The sequence below is a fragment of the Sycon ciliatum genome, chromosome 8, assembly GCF_964019385.1.
Source record: "Sycon ciliatum chromosome 8, ocSycCili1.1, whole genome shotgun sequence".
Taxonomy (NCBI): Eukaryota; Metazoa; Porifera; class Calcarea; order Leucosolenida; family Sycettidae; genus Sycon; species Sycon ciliatum.
In genome coordinates, this window is record NC_088650.1 from 19499631 (window position 1) to 19521140 (window position 21510).

Below are 21510 nucleotides of genomic sequence, written 5' to 3' on the forward strand. Positions count from 1 at the left end.
TGGCCTGGTCTGTGTGTACTGTATACGCGTGCAGACAGACCTGCAAACTGCATAATGGCTGTACATGCATGTACATGATTGTGCAGTCACAACAATGGCACATGAATGGTGACATGGCTCCCGGTCAGCAACACTAAACAGTGTGCATTCCCTCCACCTTGCTGCCTAAGCTTCGTGATATCCCCGTACTGCTTGTACGTGAAGAAACCATCTTGGTCAGGTCAGACATCACGCACCCTTTCCACACAATCATAGATATTGACACACTTCGGCGACGGAGAGATTCACTGATAAAACGGAAAATACTGCAACAGAGACCCTGTGTAGTTGCACGGACTGCCAAACACTCAATAGACTGTAACAGAGTAAAAATCGTAGAAAGGATGATGCGGACAACTGGAGAGCGACTGAACGCACAAACACAAAAAATGGTACACTGAGTATTGTGATGATAAGAATAATAATAAAAGCACACCGGCTGAAACCAGTCAAACACTACCAAGCCAGCCAACAAAACACGGATGAGTAAGAAATGGGATGCGCTAACCGTTAGATAGGGGATAAAAACAAAATGTGATATGCATAGTACTCGTACTAGTACACCGAGAGACATATGACAGCGACGCAAATACTCAGCACTGGAGCACTCGCAATAGTATTAAAAAAATTTGTCTTGGAAACCCAGCATGGGTCAGCCATTGTTCATATGATCAGGGGCACAGACAGATGCCACGCTCAGCAAAATGCAAACAAACGCATGTGTTTACAGGCAGTTGCGATAAGAAAACAGCTGAAGGGTGGTATAATCCTGAGAATGCGATAAAAAAGGAGCTATGTTGGAGACGGTGGGTTTCAAGGCCAGTACATCGATAGCATCAGTCATCTCGCTGGCTGGAAATCAACGGGCTGATGCTGCTGATGCTGACAGTGTTAGTGGTTATAGTGATGCTGCTGATGCTGACAGCGTTAGTGGTTATAGTGATGGTGCTGATGAGTGTACGTCATGATATCAAGTCATATTATACTCAAGTAGGGATGCAAGCGAGCCAGCAGGCACAAGCACAAGTGCATTGCATCGTAAAGTTCACACTGGTGGTACAGACACGCAAAGCGGCACACGGTGGTACGTGAAAACAGCAGCAGCAACAGCACACAGCATTGCTGTCAAGAGCACGGGAACAACAGCGACGTGGCAGTCAATCTTGCACACATGACACATACATATACACACACACAAATGCACACTCACGTGCACGATGCATCCATTGGTGACCAGATTACTATCCAAGCTGGAGATACGTACGTCACAACCAGTGGGCAGTAGTACCTTTGATGAAAAGGTGCCAAGGAGGCAGCATGACCATGTATGGCGTAACAGTAATCACACGCAGCGGGCAGTAAGCACAGCATACTCGGAGTGTTGATCCCGCTACAGTGAAGATAGGTGAGCTGGTGATCGTACAGCAAGACGGAGAAATAAGCCAGACGGGTATTTTTTCGATATGATTGGCTGACGATGGCACAATCAGTTTGTTCAAACTTTCCTTCTTTCCATCACGTGTATTCAAACCCAGCCATGGCCCTTGAAGAACATAATCAGTGCCACTTTCTGCTGTGACGAGAGCTGTGGCAGGTGTTTTAGCTTGGCCTTGACACCAAACTTACGTACAGTTTGATCCTGCACAACAACGCACATGAACAGGAAAAAATAAGACCAGCGATATCAAATCTGCATGGCAGCCGGCAATACTAACCTATCACATAGATCGCCTGCTACAGTTGAACATCGATTATCCGACCACCTCTGGGCAGACAACTGTCAGGCGGTGTTCAGATGAGGCAAATGTTCCGGATAAGAAACATGTACATACCACATGTACGACCTTTTTACTTTTCAAAATTTTCGTATTTTTTGAATGGCTCACTACATGCACAGTGCGTACTCTACGGCACGTGCGCCCAAAAAAACTGTTACGGATAATCGAATGGTCGGATAGTCGATGTGTGGATAATCGATGTTCAACTGTACTAGTATTCCAAAATAGGAGTGAAACTTGTGTAACTCAAACGGTGAAATGTTGTGTGTGTGAATAGGAGTGAAACTTGTGTACCGTAACTTCATGACAATAAAATGAGACATAATTGCGAGAAAAAAAAGAAAAAAGAAATCCGTCCCCGGGTGGGCTTGAACCACCAACCTTTCGGTTAACAGCCGAACGCGCTAACCGATTGCGCCACGGAGACAGACTGAAAACACAGTCCCAATAAGTCATTTAAAAGTACCAACTATTTAAAATTCAAGGTCAACAACCGATCACGTTGAGCCAAGGCTGAGCGCACTTTTGTCCAGCTCTCTACCTCTGCCTTCCATAAAGTAGAGAAGTGAGGAGAGGATAACCTGGGCGACAGCTACTCAGCCACACACACAATTCATATTTCACCCCCTCCCCTCCCAAAACAATTTGGCAAATGGAGTCGAATGATGTTTACACTGACCATGGCAAGAAGGAAAAAGAAAAGATATTATGAATGGGAATCCTGGTGGTGACAGTCAATTTTTTCTTCAGACCTTTTCCCGTTTGTATCTTTCCCTCAAACCAGTGAATAGGTAATAGACTTACGCGCACAATAATGGTTTTGACCGTAATGTACTCCGGTGGGGACAGGCCAAGTCCGGAGCAAAGCTGTGCACGTTACACACAACAGCCAAGACAAAGGATACGAAGTTTCAACGCAGCACGAAAGACAGGACACATGCACAGGCATGAGCCAATCAGCAGCTTTGGTGTTACCGTTGTGGACATGGAAATCCAGTCGGAGGTCAAGCAACCTCATGGCACTGGCCAAGCAGCCGTGAGTACGCATGCGATCAACATGCGCACTGTACATGCAGCGTTCTGTACGCACTGAGGGCGCCGGCCCCGGTCAATCGACCGGATTTCCATGTCCACTACAGTATATGACCAGCACGTATGCATCCACCTAGTAGTCACACACTACAACCGGATCTTTGATACGACACACACATGCAAAGCATAACACGGTCCACATGCATGTCTCAAGTCACGGCTCGCCGCTCTGTACCTTTTGTTCATTGGATGTCAGGTAAGAGGCAGCTCGCGAGAGTTTGCTTTCGTTGTCGGGTTTTCCACGCTTCAGATGGGCGGTTTCTGCAGACGGGAGCAAGGGATAAAAGTGATGGAAGAAACTGGGATGAGGAGTGTACAGGACCAACGGAAAAGGAAACAGGACACCATATGACAAAGTGAGAAGAGCTACAATTTTTAGAAGTGCTACCCTGTACTAGGCGATACACCTCTTTAGTTCCTTCAAAATTTATTTGACTTCTTGGCTTTGCTATGACCCGGAGGCGATCTGAGAAATCCAATTTCTTTGCACAGGTACTCTGGGAATGGGCATAGATTGATTCCTTTCAAGTTCTTTCCAGCCAGGTTCATAATCAATCTGGGTCTAACATGACCCAAAGTGCGGTGTAGCAGGTTCAAAACCCAAGTGTTCAGGCGTATGGATAAAAACAACAAACACATGGCTTACTTGTTAGATGTATAACAGCACGAAGTTTCCTATGGGCAAAGGGCACACGGCAAGAAACAGAACAAACGGAAGAGGATGACTCTTAGGAATGGAGCTAGGTCTGTAACGTACACAAGGCACATCCGATCCATGCATTCCGACACTCAGTTGCCATACCTTGGAATAATCAAACAGTCAGTCATCGGACCGACCAATTTCATCCGCTGGTGACTATACTACCGGGTGGCCCACAGTGTGTACGTGCAATGGTGATAAGCAACTGCTCTACACGGGAGCCCTGCACTGTAACTGGCCCTTTCTTACTACTCCCAGCCCCGTGACATCTCCACAATCAGACGATTGGCAACAGGATCACATTTTACAGAGAGTCGACGGAAGCACAACTGGACATGACGAACTCAAGACGAAGACTGCTTTCCACACAACAGCAATACGTGCAAGCACCAACACCGCACGCACACAACATAACGTTCTACAACATAAACAATTGCTCCACATGACACCTCTCACTTACTTTGAGGTTTGCGGCTTGGCGGGTGTATGTGCTGCAGTAGCCTGCTGGAAGACAAACCAACACACACACAGGTCAGACACAGTCATAGAAAAAGTACTTCAGCGCGGGTAGAGACTAGAGACAGGATAAGCAGAGCACTGAAACAAGACCAATTCTGGAGGAGGTACAAATTACAATGCAATGGCCGGTCAACACATGCTAAAATAGACACAAGCACGTTGGCAGCGAGTGAGTGAGAGAGTGTGTGTGTGTGTGTGTGTGTGTGAGAGAGAGAGAGAGAGAGAGAGAGAGAGAGAGAGAGAGAGAGAGAGAGAGAGAGAGAGAGAGAGAGAGATAGAGAAAGAGAGAGAGAGAGAGAGAGAGAGAGAGAGAGAGAGAGAGAGAGAGAGAGAGAGAGAGAGAGAGAGAGAGAGAGAGAGAGAGAGAGAGAGAGAGAGAGAGGGAGAGAGAGAGAGAGAGAGAGATAGAGAATACACATGTTCACACACAGCAAAACTTGTGAATCAGTTCAAGATTATACTTCCAGCTAATACTCTACCCTTGTTAGAACATATCATGTGCTTTTCAGCACAAAGCATGCGCATGAGCACGCATACACGCGCACATCCGCACGAACACACACACACACACACACACACACATTCAAGCACACAAATACAAACATCAGGGGAATGTCACACACTCGTGTAACGCAGAAAGCTGGCAGAATGCGAAAAAGGCACAACTAACCAAGGATGAAGAAGATGTGTCCGTGACAGACTTGCCATCTGCAGTAGTGGAATTGGCAGCAGCAGTAGTGGCGGTCGTCCCGCTAGCTTTTGTTCCTTTGCCGACCTCTCTCTGCAAAGACATCTCCTCATACTGAGCACAACCTGGAAATATGTGCACGTGCAACAAACACAGACACAGGCGCACACGGAGACACACATAATAGCAATGGTGACAAACAAGCTATGTTAGGCAGTGCAACATGTGCTGGGATAACATCATTCAACAGCCTGCAAGCTTGAGAATAGAACCGCCACTAGCCTCGTATTGCACCACACATCTGATTGAAGTGACTTCTCCCGCTAGTGAATCAGCCCCCCCCCCCCCACACACACACAAGCGTGCATACAGACAAGCAGACATACTTATATACAGTCATGTATCTAGTAATAGTGGAAAGCCAGCGTCTCAATACAAACTCACTGGGCTGTGAAAGTGGATACGGATTATATACGTTGAAATAGCCTTTTTAAAAGCACTATAGAAAACTCAGCTGTAATGGCACAGGACTCACCGGTCAGACTTGTGATCCCCAAGCGACGATACCTCATGAGATCTTTGATCTGTGTCTGCAGTGCTCGCTCTTCTGCACAGGTTCGAAGGAAACACAGAAGAGATAAACAAACAGTTTCCTCTGAGACAAAAATGCGATAATACTCCTAAAAAGTAGGCTCTGATGTTAGTTCTGATAAGTATGAGTCGTCCATCGCTAGTCATGTCGAGAACGGTAGGGGAAGACAGACTCATCAGACTCATTCTCATACCACAGTTTCCTTTCTAAAAACTTCACCTTCAACCATAATCAAAACTTGCCAACCACCCCCGTATGTGTGTGCGTGCGTGCGTGCATCATGCAAGCGCGGATCATGCGGAATGCAATGATGCAACTACAAGAAAACAAATCTCGGCAGCTAGCAACGAGTGCATTCAGAGAAGAAGCAAACAAGTTCAGATTTAAGTAGTTTGTGATGAGCAGCAGAGACAAACATGCAGGAGAGTATAATTATATGATGAGATGGAGGCGACATTGGGAATACTCGGATTCACAATGTACGCGTGCCATCAGCTGGGTAATCAGAGTCGTCGTTGGACATCGTAAGTAGTCTTCATGATGTGGTGACATTCATGACATTCCCGACAACGAAAGTTATCTTACCCACTCTGCGATACGCTCACGGGCCTTCTCTGCTGCTTTGCGATTTGCCCGCCTAGGCTGGAACATGGTTGGAGCAGCTTCGTCCGCCATTGCCTGTTCCATAGCCGTCGCCGGTGCCGGGCGGTGTTCCATATCACCAGCCTCCACTGCTCCGACGTCATCCACAACGTGCAGCTCGAGCGGATAGAGCTTGCTGATCGGTCTCGACAACACTGCCTTCGATTTAGCCGTCTTCAGCTTGACAGCTCTGACTTGGCCATCGACTCCAGGTAAGATTTCTACCACTCTGCCGAGTCTCCAACTTCCACGTGGCTGGCCGGTCTCTTGGATTACGACCACTTCTCCGACTGTTGGTGTCCGAGAGATGCTACTCCGTGACTGTCGGTGTTGACTCATTGATGCTTCGCGCAGAGCAGGGAGGTACTCATCTTCCCACACCTTCCATGCTACATCCAGTTGTATCTGTTGCCGTTTCCACATCCTCGTGACCTTGGCTGCTGGTGTCTCCGGACCGTCCTCCTCGTCGCTGTCCGTCTGAAAACCGGTTGCCGTTCTTCCTCCACAGAGGAAATGTGACGGTGTCAGGGGTGAGAATGAGGACACATCGTCGTCGTCAACATATGTGAGCGGCCTCGTATTGATCATGCCTTCCACTTCGGCTGTCAGGGTTGCGAGCTGGTCTAGAGTCAGGAGGCACCTTCCAAGACTCTTCCTCAAGGCTCTCTTGACAATGCTCACCAGCCTCTCGTACACACCGCCCTTCCATGGCGCAAACTCTGTTGTGAAGCTCCATTCGATATTCTCCGTTGAGAGATACGATAGCAGGTCTGGGTTGGCAAGAATCAGCTTCAGATGATCGTCCAGGACAGAGCGTACCAACTTGAACTGGGGTGCGTTGTCACACACAATAGACTTTGGCTTGCCTCGTCTCGCTGCGAACCGTCTCATGCTGTTCAAGAAGGCTGCTGCAGATAGGCCAGAGACTATGTCCAGGTGTACAGCTCGTGTGGTTAGGCAGGTTACTAGGTTGATCCATACCTTGCCTTTCTCCGTGCCGGTGCGGATCAATAGCGGTCCGAGGTAGTCAAGACCAACGTACGTGAATGGAAGTGCTCTGGTAATCCGTTCCTTGGGCCATGGGGGCATGGACGGCAACTTGAACGGACGCCCTTCGTGTCTTCGGCAAACCGAGCACTGATCCAGGATACGGCGAACGATAGCACGGCCACGTATGATCCAGAACTCTTGCCTTGTCTGGGCCAGGGTGTGTCGAACACCTGCATGCAGAAGCCGTCCATGGACTTCGCTGATGACATGCTTCGTGAACGCGTGATACGTTGGTAGCAGCTTCGGTAGTTTCTGGTCAGTTGGTAGTTCAGCGTTGCTCAGTCTTCCGGCGCATCGCAGTATGCTGTCGTCGTCGATCACAACACCAAGGTTAGCAACTGAACTGTGCTTGGCATTGGTCTTGATAGCTTTGAAGATGTCAGGGAAGGCCTCGCGTTGTACCATTCGAGTCCACCAATCTCGCGCAGCCTGTATGTCTTGTGACACGATGCCGTAGCTGTTGCTGATCTGAGAGAGACGTGGTGAGTTGGGACGCAGTTTCTTCAGGAACTTCATGCACAGAGCAGTGATTCTCAGGACCTTCCTCAAACTGCTTGCTCTCGTAAGCACGCTGCCGAGACCAGATGGAATGGTGTGTGGACTAGGTTGGTCAGTAGCACGATCGCTGCCACCAGTCACCAGGCTTGCGGTATGAAGCGTTGGTGCTTGCTCCTCATTGCTGGCTAGGTCGGATTCGTCAGCTGAGAGTGTGAGGTCCTCGTCTGGCCAGTGATCTGATGTGGTACGTAACCAGTCCGGACCGTGCCACCATGACTCCTGAAGATCGGCCACCAAACCGCCTCGGCTAGCGACATCAGCAGGGTTGCACTCTCCAGGAACATGGCGGAAGGACAAGAACTCGCCGCAAGTACGAATCTCTGACACACGGTTGGCCACGAATACGGACAGTGGCTTGGATGATTTGATCCAATGCAGAACACAACGCGCGTCCGTCCATAGGGTGATGCTGGTAAGTGGGAGATCGAGTTCATCTTTGCAGAATCGGGCTGCCCGTGAACCAATCGTCACGCCAAGTAGTTCCAGCCGTGGCAGGGTGAGACCGTTAGGCTTGCCGTCCTTGGACTTCAGCGGTGCAAGACGTGTCTTGCCGAAGAGGAGCTCACAGGTTGTCATCATGGCTATGGTTGTGCGGAGGTAGACCACAGTTGCAAAATGGAAGTTTCCGGAGGAGGAAGGAGGAAACTGTAGTTATCACCAACCCTCACCGCGCCCAGCTCACGCCGCCACGGCGTGCGACCTGAGCTGGGCGCCCTGCCCAGTATGGAACTGTCCTCAAGCCAGTCACGTTTTTGGCAGCCCAGTGAGCTGTCTACCGGATCGCAGCGTTTAGAAGCGCCAAATGCGGCAGGGCCAGTCTCAGGCTGGTCGCGTAGGCGGCAGGCCGGCGGGCGACCGGCAAGGCTGCATTCGCATTTGGATCACCGAAGTGATACAGGTGCTTCGACGGCACTCCGTGGCGCATCAAGGAGGCATCTGGGGCCCAGGCAGCCCGCCCGTAAGCGCACCACCGTATCAGGTATGCGCAGGTGGAGCAGCAGAGCAAGATGTGTGCCGGACACTCACCATCATCCGGTCGACTGCATGGTTGTGCGACTTTACACAGCCGTCACTCATTACTTGCTATTGCTTGCAGAAGGCCAGAATTTTTTTGCTCTCGTTTGCTCTAAAGCTAGTTGGTTTACGTGGTTTATACCCGTACCTGAGCATGGATCCTACTCAGCAGCGGATCGCTGGTATTCCTCGTTTGAGACCGCGGCGACGGCAGCGTCGGCCCTGACCAACAAGCCTCGGGCGATGAGCATGCCGGCCGAAAATGCAGGCATGGACACTGTCGTGTATGACCAGTTTAGTTGAGTTCCTTGGAGGCGCTATGATGCCGGCCGGCGCATGTGTTGGCGCACGGGAGACGATTAGGACAATACGGCGTGCGGAATACGTCGAGCTGGCCACAATGCTTCCTTCCTGTCCTGCCCACACGCAGCCAGCAACCAAACGTGTTAGAATCGATCAATCCGATGGCAATCACTGAGTGGAATTGTCATTGGCGGCTCCTCTTCTGGCAAGAGAAAAACTGAATCTCTAATCTACTGGGTCGAGGCCTGGCAGACTTTCAGAACCATCGCGCCTTGCAACACGAGCTTACGCCCTCTGGGGCCCTAAGTAGTCCGACAAGAAATTCATACTGCACGGCGACAAAAAGGCAGTTGGAGCAGTGTGAAATCCGGGACTTGCCGAAATCCAACCGTAACGGAACTAGCCCACTTCAGCCCCCGCATGGTAGCAGAACACAAGGCTTTATCTCGCTGACTACCCATATTACGGTCACGGACAACTCCGCTGCGGACGCTCTTTCACGCGGACGATTAGTCCATTTCCTCTCATCGGCTCCCTAATCCAGCTGCTGGACTCGGCTTAGTCCCGAACTCATGCTATGCGGGAGCAACTAATCATGGCAGCAAACCGGCTGAACTTCTTCTCAACCAATGCGTGCCTCCTTTTTCATTCGCTGTGTAGTCTATATCTCTCAGCACACGTGGGTAAGCACGCAAGCACACACACACCCTCGCACACGCATACATACATACATACATACATACATACATACATACATACACACACACACACATACTCTCTCTCTCTCTCTCTTTAGCTCCTCTCCTCCATCCCTCACCCTGCTTCGCCTCTAAGTGCTGTCGCTCCCCTCTCCTTCCTACTCGTACTAGGCGGCATTACACCAAGTCTCAGCATGTGGGGTCTACTTTGCTGTTTTGGGGCTTTGTTTGGACATGGCAAGCTGTTATCTTTTTCCTTGCGGCTGTCGTCGCTGTTGCCATTGTTGTTTAGATACCACGGCGAGCCGGCAGTACGTGCCGGTGTTGGCGGGCTGGCGACCTTGTTTTACTTTCAGTAATTAACACTTTACCCGAGGTGCGACGGATTAATCCGTCACGACCGCGCAGGGCATATTGCAGACACGCGTATGTGTGTTACACACACACACTCACACATTATGCGCACCCGGCGGGCAGGGCGATTGGCCCATGCTGCTTATTCAGTTGTACTAGCGGAGGCAGGGGCGATTCCCCTACGTAATCGCCCATGCGGCGGAATACCCGGCGGCCTGATACGGCGGCGTTGCGAGCAAATGCAGGGGTGGTTCCCTTTTGAGCTCTGTTTGTGGCGGCGGCAGAGGCAGGGGCAGCGCCCCTAGCCCATGCGGCGGTTGACCCGGCGGCCCGACATGGCAGTTGGCCCCGGGGTCCGATATGGTAACTGACCCGGCGGTCTGATATGGCGGCTGACCCAGCGGTCTGATATGGCGGCGGCGGCTGACCCAGCGGTCTGATATGGTGGCTGACCCAGCGGTCTGATATGGCGGCTGACCCAGCGGTCTGATATGGCGGCTGACCCGGCGGTCTGATACGGCGGCTATGCGAGCAAATGCAGGGGCAGCGCCCCTTTGCGCGTGTTGTTTGCGGCGGCATTGGTCAAGGCAGGGGCAGCGCGCCTCGCCTGGGTGGCGTTATGCCCGGCGCTGCGGCTATGTTTGCAAAACGCAGGGGCCGCTCCCCTTTGAGCTTTGTATGTTTACAGCTATGTTTGCAAGATTCAGGGGCAGCTCCCCTTGGGGCCTGGTACAGTTATGTTTGCAAAAAGCAGGGGCAACTCCCCTCCGAGCCTTGTGTGTAATCGTTTACAGCGATGCTTGCAGAAAGCAGGGGCAGCTCCCCTTAGTGCGTGGTATGTTTACAGCTATGTTTGCGAGGAAGAAAAAAAAAAAAAGGGCTTGGAGCTGGGTATGTTTACGGCCACGTTTGCAAAATGCAGGGGTAGCTCTCCTTGGAGCTTTAGCTAGTTGACAGCTACGCGACAAAATGCAGGGACAGCTCCCCTTGGAGCTTTGGATGTTTACAGCTATGTTTGCAAAATGCAGGGGCAGCTCCCCTTGGAGCTTTTAAAACTAGTTTACAGCTGTGCGGACAAAATGCAGGGGCAGCACTCCTTGAAACTTTGGATGTTTACCACTATGTTGGCTAAATGCAGGGGCAGTTCCCCTTGGGGCTTGGATGTTTACAGCCAGGTTTGCAGGTAGCTCCCCTCAGAGCGTTGTAGGTTTACAGCTAGGTTTGCCAAATGCAGGGGCAGCTCCCCTTGGAACTTTGGATGTTTACAGCTATATTTGCAAATACAGGGGCAGCTCCCCTTGGATCCTTCTAGTTCTACGTTTACAACTATGTTTGCAAAATGCAGGGGCAGCTCCCCTTTGAGCTTCGTAGGTTTACTGCTAGGTTTGCAAAACGCAGGGGTAGCTCCCCTTTGGAGCTTTGGATGTTTACAGCTATGCTTGCAAACTGCAGGGGCAGCTCCCCTGGGAGCTTTTGAAGTTGGATGTTTACAGGTGTGGTCGCAAAATGCAGGGGCAGCTCCCCTGGGAGCTTTGGATGTTTACAGCTATGTTTGCAAATGCAGGGTCAGCCCCCCTTGGAGCCTTGGATGCTTACAACTATGTGTGCAAAATGCAGGGACAGCTTCCCTTTGAGCTTTGTTGGTTTACAGCTAGGTTTGCAAAACGCAGGGGTAGCTCCCCTGAGCTTTGGATGTTTATAGCTATGCTTGCAAAATGCAGGGGCAGCTCCCCTTGGAGCCTTGGAAGTTTACAGCTATGTTTGCAAAATGCAGGGGCAGCTCCCCTGGGAGCATTGGATGTGTACAGCTATGTTTGCAAAATGCAGGGGCATTTCCCCTTGGAGCTTTGTATATTTACAGCTAGGCTTGCAAAATGCAGGGACAGCTCTCCCTCGGAGCGTGGTTTGTTTGCAGCTGAGATGGGGAGTGCAACCGAAGATCTCCTTTCGAGCTTGCTTGTTCGCATTTGCTTGTTAGCACCGTAGCTCGGGCACCCAGCAGGTCCTGACTGGCCCTTAGCGCATACTCCCGGCCACATTTATTGCCTGGTGCAGGATAGGGGCCTCACCCCATATTTTTTTTGGACGATCGGCGGGCGGGAAGCCGTCATCGACCTATTAAAGAGGCAAAATACAAGAATAACTGAGAAACTAATAATTGTATACAACGCGCCAACCCTTTGGCTCTGTTGTCGGCTCTGCGGGGGGCACCCAGGCATCCCCCTCGTGCGAACACCACCCGTGGAAGCGGAAAAGTTGTGACGGCGTATTCAGTAGTGCCCAGCACCAGCAGGACCTACCAATCAGGGGAAAGCCTAGCAGTCCTTCATGGCAATTCCCTTGGTAGACCCCCTCAAGCTGACACAGGATCTGGCCACCAGGAAGGGGCCTGGACGGCAGCTCTAGGTCACCGGAAGGTGGTCAGGGTTGACCCGCAAGAGATGCATGTGCGGTGGAGCCTTTGACTAAGCGGCCACCCCTTGGGGCCAGAGAAAGCGGTCTTGAGGGGCATTTGGTCCTTAGTTGGAGGCTTGCACCGCAAACTATGAATGTGAGACCGTCCGTGCCCGGCGAAGGTGTCCATAGTACCAGGCAGGTAGCTAGTCACACTTGTATCCAACACGACAGCCCTTCGGCTGTTGTCTGCCCGGCTTGGGGCGCCCAGGTATCCCCCCGTGCGAACACTACCCGCGGAAGTTGACAAGTCGTCAGCGAATTCAGTAGTGCCCAGCACCAGCAGGAGCTACCAACCAGGGGAAAGCCTAGCAGTCCTTCATGGCAATGCCCTTGGTAGACGCCCTCAAGCTGACACAGGATCTGGCGGCCAGGAAGGTGCCCGGACGGCAGCTCCAGGCCGCCGGAAGGTGGTCAGGGTTGACCCGCAAGAGATACATGTGCGGTTGAGCCTGTGGCTAACGACCACCCCTTTAAGCCAGAGAAAGCGGTCCTTAGTGGCAGGTGGTCCTTGGCTGCAGGCTTGCACCGCACAACCATTATGAATGTGAGACCGTCCGTGCCCGGCGAAGTGGTCGGTAGTACCAGACTGGTCGCTGGTCACGGTGGTCTTTAGCTACTGGTTTCACGGTATACCGAATCAGGCATGCCATCACAGGTCTACAGCGAACAGCACAGAGATCGACGGGACCAAGAATAGGGGATAGCGTGCGGCGAGGCCACCCCCATTATTTTTGGGAGGCACGGCTTCATGTTAGAGCAGTAAATTGCAGTTAGGGACTCAGCTGAGTCAAGCTGGACTCAGCGTGTCAAGTTTGGCATAATACAAGAAGCGCGCTATCCCCAAACAGTTGTGTGGTTATTGTGTGAGTGTATATGCAGGAGTCCGCGGTCACGTGAGGGGGGAGTGATAAATGGAAGTTTCCGGAGGAGGAAGGAGGAAACTGTAGTTATCACCAACCCTCACCGCGCCCAGCTCACGCCGCCACGGCGTGCGACCTGAGCTGGGCGCCCTGCCCAGTATGGAACTGTCCTCAAGCCAGTCACGTTTTTGGCAGCCCAGTGAGCTGTCTACCGGATCGCAGCGTTTAGAAGCGCCAAATGCGGCAGGGCCAGTCTCAGGCTGGTCGCGTAGGCGGCAGGCCGGCGGGCGACCGGCAAGGCTGCATTCGCATTTGGATCACCGAAGTGATACAGGTGCTTCGACGGCACTCCGTGGCGCATCAAGGAGGCATCTGGGGCCCAGGCAGCCCGCCCGTAAGCGCACCACCGTATCAGGTATGCGCAGGTGGAGCAGCAGAGCAAGATGTGTGCCGGACACTCACCATCATCCGGTCGACTGCATGGTTGTGCGACTTTACACAGCCGTCACTCATTACTTGCTATTGCTTGCAGAAGGCCAGAATTTTTTTTTTTTTCGCTTTTTCTCTTCTTCCAGGCACGGCTTCATGTTAGAGCAGTAAATTGCAGTTAGGGACTCAGCTGAGTCAAGCTGGACTCAGCGTGTCAAGTTTGGCATAATACAAGAAGCGCGCTATCCCCAAACAGTTGTGTGGTTATTGTGTGAGTGTATATGCAGGAGTCCGCGGTCACGTGAGGGGGGAGTGATAAGCCCAGTTGTGACGCATCGGTGAAGACGTGTAGCTGGTAGGTAGCATCGGTTCCATTAGCAATTGGGTTGATTTGCCTGGGGAACGATAACGAGCTGACCTCGCTCGAGGCTGCATGGAGGGTCAGCCAGGTGTCCAGTAGGTGTCCAGTCAAGACAGTGTCCCAGTCCATACCAGCTTGCCACAGAGAGCGTAAGAAGACCTTGATACGAAATGTGACCGGAGCAACCAGTCCCAATGGATCGTACAATGATGCAGCATACTTCAGGACAGCGCGCTTAGTCCAAACCGGGTCGGTGCTGGGTTGGGTTCGAGGACAAGCGAGCTGTAGACTGTCATCCTTGGTGTGCCACGTGATTCCAAGAACGTTGACACTGTCGCCCTGTGCCCTTTCCTTGGCATCCATAGCTGTCGTAGCGTGGCTGTTGTTAGATGCCCACTCACGTAGCCGCATGGACGAGCGAGAGAATACGGATGTAGTTCGGTTGCACATATCGTACCCTTCTTCCGGGGTGTCGACACCGATGAATACGTTATCCACGTAGATATTGCGGGACACCAAGCGACCGACATCCGCATCTTCATCATTTGCTAGATGGTGTTGGATTGTTGCCGCTAGCAGAAATGGACTGCTCACGATGCCGAACGGTACTCTCCGAAACCGATAGACCGCGATGTTGTCCGGAGTTGCTGTGGGATTAGTTGGATCGCGATACCATAGGAAGCGTGTCACGTCCCGGTCTGGCGGCCAGATGTCAAGTTGCAAGAATGCCTTCTCGATATCGGCTACCAGCAGAATGGGTGTGATGCGGAGTCGCATAAGAACTCCGGCAAGGTTGGGGAGCAACACGGGTCCACGTAGCAGACAGTTGTTCAAGCTCTTGTTGTGACGCTGTGCCTTGGCCGAGGCATCATAAACGACACGCAACTTGGTCGTCGTCTTCGTTGGAGTTAGAACTGGCTGGTGGGGTAGATAATGGAGTTGCGGACCAGTGACAGAATCCGGTGTCATCTGCTCAATGATGCCCATGTCGGCTTGCTGCTGGATCACCTTGTCATACTGCTCAAGTAGTGACGAGTCGGTGCTTAGCCGCCGCGATAGAGTCCGGAACCGGCCCAACGTCAATCCGTAGTTGTCCGGGAGAAACTGCTGCTGGCCGTTCCATGGCCAGCGAACGATGTAGCGATTATCGGTGCACTCCACTGTTGAGTGGAAATGTTGCAAGGCTACGTCATCGTCTTTCACGGGAGACGGGTGCTCTATCCCAAGCGTTTCGAGGCTCCACAAATCCGGAATGGACTGCTTAAGAGGCAGAACCTCCTCGTGTGAAACGTCGGCTGCGGCTGCGATCAGAGTGGTTGCCGGTAGGGCAGTGGTGGGAGAGGTGTCCGTCTTGCCGGTGACCACGTAGCCGAGGGAGGTTGGCAGAAGGTTGAGGCCTGATGGTAGAGGTTGCACATGGCCCTGCACGAAGTCCCACAGATAATCAGACCCAATGAGTATGTCGATCTTTAGCCGTTCATCTTCGGCGTTAATCGCATCAGCTAACTGGTTGTCGTGTTGCAGTTGCTGCAAGGTCGTGATGTCGGGGTGTGCAACCGCAGGACGGAGAACCGGGTTTGTGATGTGCGGTAAGACGCTGCCTTCGATGGCCTTCGTTGTACCATCCTTGAGATGAATGAACAGGTCGGAGATCGGTACCTGTGCTGTGTGGTGTTTGGTGGCACCAAAGGTTGACACGGACAGCCATTCATGGCGAGTATGGCGCAGGGAGAGCTGCCTTGCCAAAGCCTCCGTGAAGTACGTGCGATGGCTGCCTGAATCAAGAAGAACGCGAGCGGTGGTGATTGTACCATTGTTGCCTTGCACATTCGTTGTGGCGGTTTGGAGTGTGACAGTTGATCCTGTTGCTTGCAGGAGACACGATGACTGGTCCGAAGCAACTGTCTGGTCCGAAGCAACTGCCTGACCTGGAACCTGAGTGGGTGTGCACGTAGCGGTTGTAGTGTCAGAAGTTGCCACCGCTGCCATGGAAGATGAACCGTCAGCTCGTCGGGTGGAATGCGAACCTACACCAGATGGCTGGCGACTCTGCGAGCAGATGGTATGGTGATGGTGACTTGGGCGCTTGCACATCCGGCAGGTCTGTGTTTGCCGTCGGTAACATTCCTGGCTGCGGTGACCGGAACCCAAGCAAATAAAGCAACGACGTAGCTCCATTAATCGTTGTTTCCTGGCAGCAGAAGATGTGTAGCGTGAGCAATCGTTGTCCATATGTTGGCCATCGCAGAATATGCAACCACGACGGGAACGTTGTGGTCGTCCTTGGGTATCAGGGTGAGCTGCCAGTGCATCCGCTGTGCTAAAGAGTTGCTTTGGCTGCACTCCAACAGCGTCAGGTTTGTTCGGAGGGCCTTGGCCAGTCCGCTGGCGGAGTTGCTCTTGTAGAGTTGTGTACTTGGCCATATACTCTCGTAGAGTGGTTAGTTTCCAGGGCTGGCCGGCGTTGCTGATACCACGCCACTCCTCAAACTTGGTGGCAACCTCGAGTGGAACCTTGCCCCACAGCTTTTGGCACAGGAGACGTTGATCTGCCAACTTCTCTCCCTGTGTTTCCAGCTGTCGAAGGAGACACTCCACAGTTTCGAAACTTCGATGGATCTCCATGGGCCTGTTGGGTGGTGCCGGTAGTGCTTCCAAACGGCTGTACAGGGATGCAATGATGATCTCCGCTGAACCATACTTCGTCTTCAACAGATCCTTGACGGTGGTATAGTTTGCACTTGTCAATGAGATGCCCGCTATGGCCTTCGCCGCATCGCCGGAAAGGCAAGATTTCAGGTATGAGAACTTGCTGACATCCGCAATGGGCTGGTTGTCGATGGAAGACTGGAATCGCTCCCAAAACTCTGGCCACTCAATCACCTTGCCAGAAAAGGACGGTAGAGTCAGCTTTGGCAGCTGGACGTTGAGGCGTGATGGCTGTGGGGCAGTACTGAGGCCAGCTGCCGCGGTTGCAGCGTGGGCTGCCGCTAATGCCATGGCCTGTATCATGTCCGGGGAATTGGTTGGTGTCGGGACAGTTGGCTGGGCCTGTGTTGTATCCGTATGCTGAGCCTGAGCCACAGGGTTCTGAGTAGTAGCACTGATGTCCGTGCCTGTGGACATTGTGCTACGCCTTGCCTCCACACCCGTGCTAGGGCTGTCCAGTCTGCCTGCAGCAGATTCCGTGTCGCCCGTGCCTGTTGCCGGCAATTCCTTTGATTCCAGCAGTTCGCCCGTGGGTCTGTCCGTCCCATCACTGTCCACGACCACTACCTCCTGTGTTGTATCGTGCCGGGTGGCCTTCTGGGGTGTTGCTGCCTCTGCAGCAAGCTCCGTCACCACTGGTGAATGTGTCCCTACCCCTCTATAGTCGAGTAGTGCACGTGCGTCCGACACACTTGTGCATTCGTGGTCAAAGCCATCATCCCAGGCTTCCAAATCAATTAGTGCGTCTTCCACACGCTCGTCTGCCTCGCAGCTCTCCAGCAGGGTACCAATCTGCTCGGACAGGTCGTTCACTGTGTCAATCAAGGGTAGGATTTTCTCAACATCACTCTGAAGTGACAACAGACTAACGAATTTCTCCTCCGTTTTACGGAGTTCATGTTCGATCCTCCTCCTTACTCGCGTCACCCTTCCCTTGGCCCTGCCTCGCTTCTTGACTAGGTCGTTGTAAACCACTTGGTCCAGGACGTGAGATGTGCTTTGCTTCTCAGTCGTCTGATCCAAGGACTCCTCTCCATCGTTCGTTGTTGTCTGTTCAACCTCTCCGTCCATCGTAAAAAAACGAAAGTTGTTGGACGCGTTGGTTCCAAATCCTGGTCTCTACAGCACCATGTCGAGAACGGTAGGGGAAGACAGACTCATCAGACTCATTCTCATACCACAGTTTCCTTTCTAAAAACTTCACCTTCAACCATAATCAAAACTTGCCAACCACCCCCGTATGTGTGTGCGTGCGTGCGTGCATCATGCAAGCGCGGATCATGCGGAATGCAATGATGCAACTACAAGAAAACAAATCTCGGCAGCTAGCAACGAGTGCATTCAGAGAAGAAGCAAACAAGTTCAGATTTAAGTAGTTTGTGATGAGCAGCAGAGACAAACATGCAGGAGAGTATAATTATATGATGAGATGGAGGCGACATTGGGAATACTCGGATTCACAATGTACGCGTGCCATCAGCTGGGTAATCAGAGTCGTCGTTGGACATCGTAAGTAGTCTTCATGATGTGGTGACATTCATGACAAGTCATTTGTTTGAGCATCCCGATTGTCGTGCTGTGTATTCAGATGATTGTTTTTCGATTGTGTCACGTGTACGCAGTGCTAGATTGCTGAATGTTTTGGAAGCCGTATACATCCACACAAAGAAACCCAACCTTTGCAAGCAGAAGCAAATTAAATTCACACTTAGGCTGTTAGATAGGTCGTCAAAACCTCGTTAGTTATGTCCAGTGGTTGTCTCTTGTTGTCGCACTACATGTCACGCTTATTGAGTTTTCTCGCACTTGCACCTTTGTGTCATTATTGCTATGTGTAAAGGTCACGCATTTTCGCTGTTTACTTAAGCTATCTTCTTCTTTGCGCTGTTTTACCACCTCCTTACTGTACTTAATCCACTGTTCCTGTTCCTTTTCCCTTGCCTGTATTTCACCTGATGAGAAAGAAGGCTTGAAAGTATACTTGTGAAACCAAAAACTTTCAAGATGTTCGTAAAGAACCTGAAGTGTGTCCTTTTATGAGATAAACAAACACAATTTATTATCCCACTGACTGCCATCCACATTCATTACTTGAGTTACTAGCATCACTGTTACCCCCCCCCCCCTCCCTCCCTTCAGTGCGATAACCCCCCCCCCCCTCCCTTCAGTGCGATAACCCCCCCCCCGAGTGCGATGAAAAGAGAAATATGGGTGTGGACACCTCTGAGATAAATCAAATACTTACTAGCTAATGATTCCAAGAAATCCTCGTACTCTTTTGGTTTTATCAGCCGAGAAATGACTGGTGCCACTGGCTGCAGATCTCTGCGACAACAGTAAGCAAACAAGCAAAGCCAAGGACTGTTAAGACTCAATACTAGTATACATTCCCAACACGTTGAAAGTGCTGTTCGTTGTCAATCCGCTGCCAACACACGTAGTATCCCAGCAGTAAATACAGCCGCTATCGTCGCAACGGCCCAGTGGGGATGCAGACGAGCTCTTACAACACACGTGTATCCGGAGTAAATCAAGCCCAAACATGCCGTGGAGCTAAGGAGTGTAGTACATGTGCAGCAAGCATAGTATTCAGGCTGCAACGGGTGTTCAACCATGACCTAATACGTGGAGCCAAAGGTCCAAAAAAAAACACAGCAAAATTTAAAAATAAAAAAACTGGGTTTGAGCCTAAACCCCGCCATATCTGTTTTGAAAAACTCAAGTACATGAATTTCTCAATGCACTGTAGACGCTCCCTGCAACACTACTGACAGGTCCATTTGTGTCCTTGTGAGAACAACCCTCTTAAAACCAGATTATGACCAAAACCGAGTTTGAATGAGCCTAGAAAGCACTATGGACGACATGCTCAGCTACAACACTGGCAGGTGCATTTGTATCCTTGTGAGTACAATCCTCTTCCTAAACCGTTCATACGCTTTAGCAGCAAATCCAAGCTTACACGGATAACACTACTTCAATTGTCTATGTTGCAAACAATTCTGAACACATACTATAGAGCAGTGGACATGTATGGAAACTGTGCTCTATGGCCATAAAGACCGATATTAAAACTAAGGAGTCACAGAGCACGGAAAGACAGAAATCAGTGGCGCGCAGCAGTGCAAAAACTTACTTTTCTTCACGCTTGAACTTCTTCTTCTTGGGTGCTGCAGAGGCAGATAGGTCCGGCACACACCACATTGATATGAGAGAGGATACAGACTAGACTTACAGGCAGTGCTATGGCAGCTTAGCAGCCGCAATTCGTGTCCGGAAAATCCTATCTAAGACAACGGCCACTTAAGTGATTGGCAAAAACGAATGATTGTTTCAGCTGCTGACGGCACTGCCACCACCACTGCCACAATCGCATATGTAGCTCTGACACACCACAGCTTATTATGCCAGAATTACAGCTGTAGTTCTGATACACCACAGCTTCCTATGCCACACTTGCATACGTAGCTCTGACACAACACAGCTTCCTATGCCACAATTAAATCTGTAGCTCTGACACACCACAGCTTCCTATGCCAGAATTACAGCTGTAGTTCTGACACACCACAGCTTCCTATGCCACACTTGCATACGTAGCTCTGACACACCACAGCTTCCTATGCCACAATTACATCTGTAGCTCTGACACACCACAGCCTACAATGCGTGGTTTGCCCGACGTTTCGCTAGCACCAGTCACTCAACCAGCAGTTTGAATGCGGCAATGAACCAATCAGCGCTTATAACTTAAAGCAGCAATCGGCCAGAAAGATTGCACTGCATGTAAACAGATTTACAAAAGAGCAGCAAGACAGGACAGTACCGGGGAAAATAGAGCTAATGCCATGCATACTGACCAGCTGCTTGGAGCGATGGAAAGAGACGGTGCTCCCGTGCAGCACTGCAAATTACATACACACACACACACACACACACACACACACACACACACACACACATTGACAGGAGAAGAAAGAGCTCAGATACTGCTGTCGAATAACTAGACAATGGGATGGATGAACAAGACACAAATATTCGTGAACATAGATATAAGCACACCACACCCACCCCTAGCTTCACACACACGCACACACGCACACGCACACACGCACACACCATGTACGCCCGTCACAAGAGAAGCATGCAAATCTGGAAATGCACTGGATGTACACACACAGATTTTCTCTAATAGCAACGATAGTGGACAAGATCCGAATGAAATAGGTCAAGACTAGCGCCAGACAACTGCCTAATCCACACAACTGGCCTAGCCATGTGAATCGATCCCCAATGCAGACCTGATCTACACCACAGACAGAGTACATCGGAATAGGACGGCCAAGACAGTTACCAATGCACACCCTACACTTGCTGGTGCAACCAGTACAGCACGCTACTTTGACACACACACGCGAGCACACGTACACACGCACGTACATACGCACGCACACACACACACATGCGCATGCATTAAGCTCACTTTTTCAAGTCGGCTCTCTTCATCAGATGGTCGTTGTAGACGCATATGTGTTCAACCTTGAGCTCTGCACAGCCAAGGCAATGAGATGGAGAATGATAAGAAATATTGCGACAAGCGCAAGAGATAAATGGGGAAACAATTTGACAAAAGTGGTGATGCCACTAGAGGCTGCCACTCAAACCTAACT

The 21510-nt window shown here is 51.1% G+C and overlaps 1 protein-coding gene and 1 non-coding gene across 3 annotated transcripts in view; both read right to left on the reverse strand.

Annotated features, from left to right (window-relative positions):
* Positions 1-254: 254 nt before the first annotated feature.
* Positions 255-21510, reverse strand: part of LOC135822237 (transcriptional adapter 2-beta-like) — a 27374-nt gene continuing 6118 nt past the window's right edge. The window contains exons 9-19 of one of the 2 annotated variants that reach the window (XM_065334961.1): positions 21324-21387; positions 20701-20744; positions 19980-20013; positions 19089-19168; positions 5352-5423; positions 4799-4941; positions 4070-4110; positions 3556-3584; positions 3085-3170; positions 2622-2684; positions 255-1678 (exon numbers count right to left, since the gene is read on the reverse strand). In XM_065334961.1, the coding sequence (XP_065191033.1) occupies positions 1565-1678; positions 2622-2684; positions 3085-3170; positions 3556-3584; positions 4070-4110; positions 4799-4941; positions 5352-5423; positions 19089-19168; positions 19980-20013; positions 20701-20744; positions 21324-21387 (770 nt within the window). In that variant the 3' untranslated portion in view covers positions 255-1564. Of the gene's footprint in view, positions 1679-2621; positions 2685-3084; positions 3171-3555; positions 3585-4069; positions 4114-4798; positions 4942-5351; positions 5424-19088; positions 19169-19979; positions 20014-20700; positions 20745-21323; positions 21388-21510 lie in introns of both variants that reach the window. The other variant, XM_065334960.1, reaches the window with a different exon arrangement.
* Trnan-guu (transfer RNA asparagine (anticodon GUU)) lies at positions 2171-2244 on the reverse strand. Its single transcript has one exon. It is a non-coding gene; the product is annotated as a tRNA-Asn (tRNA).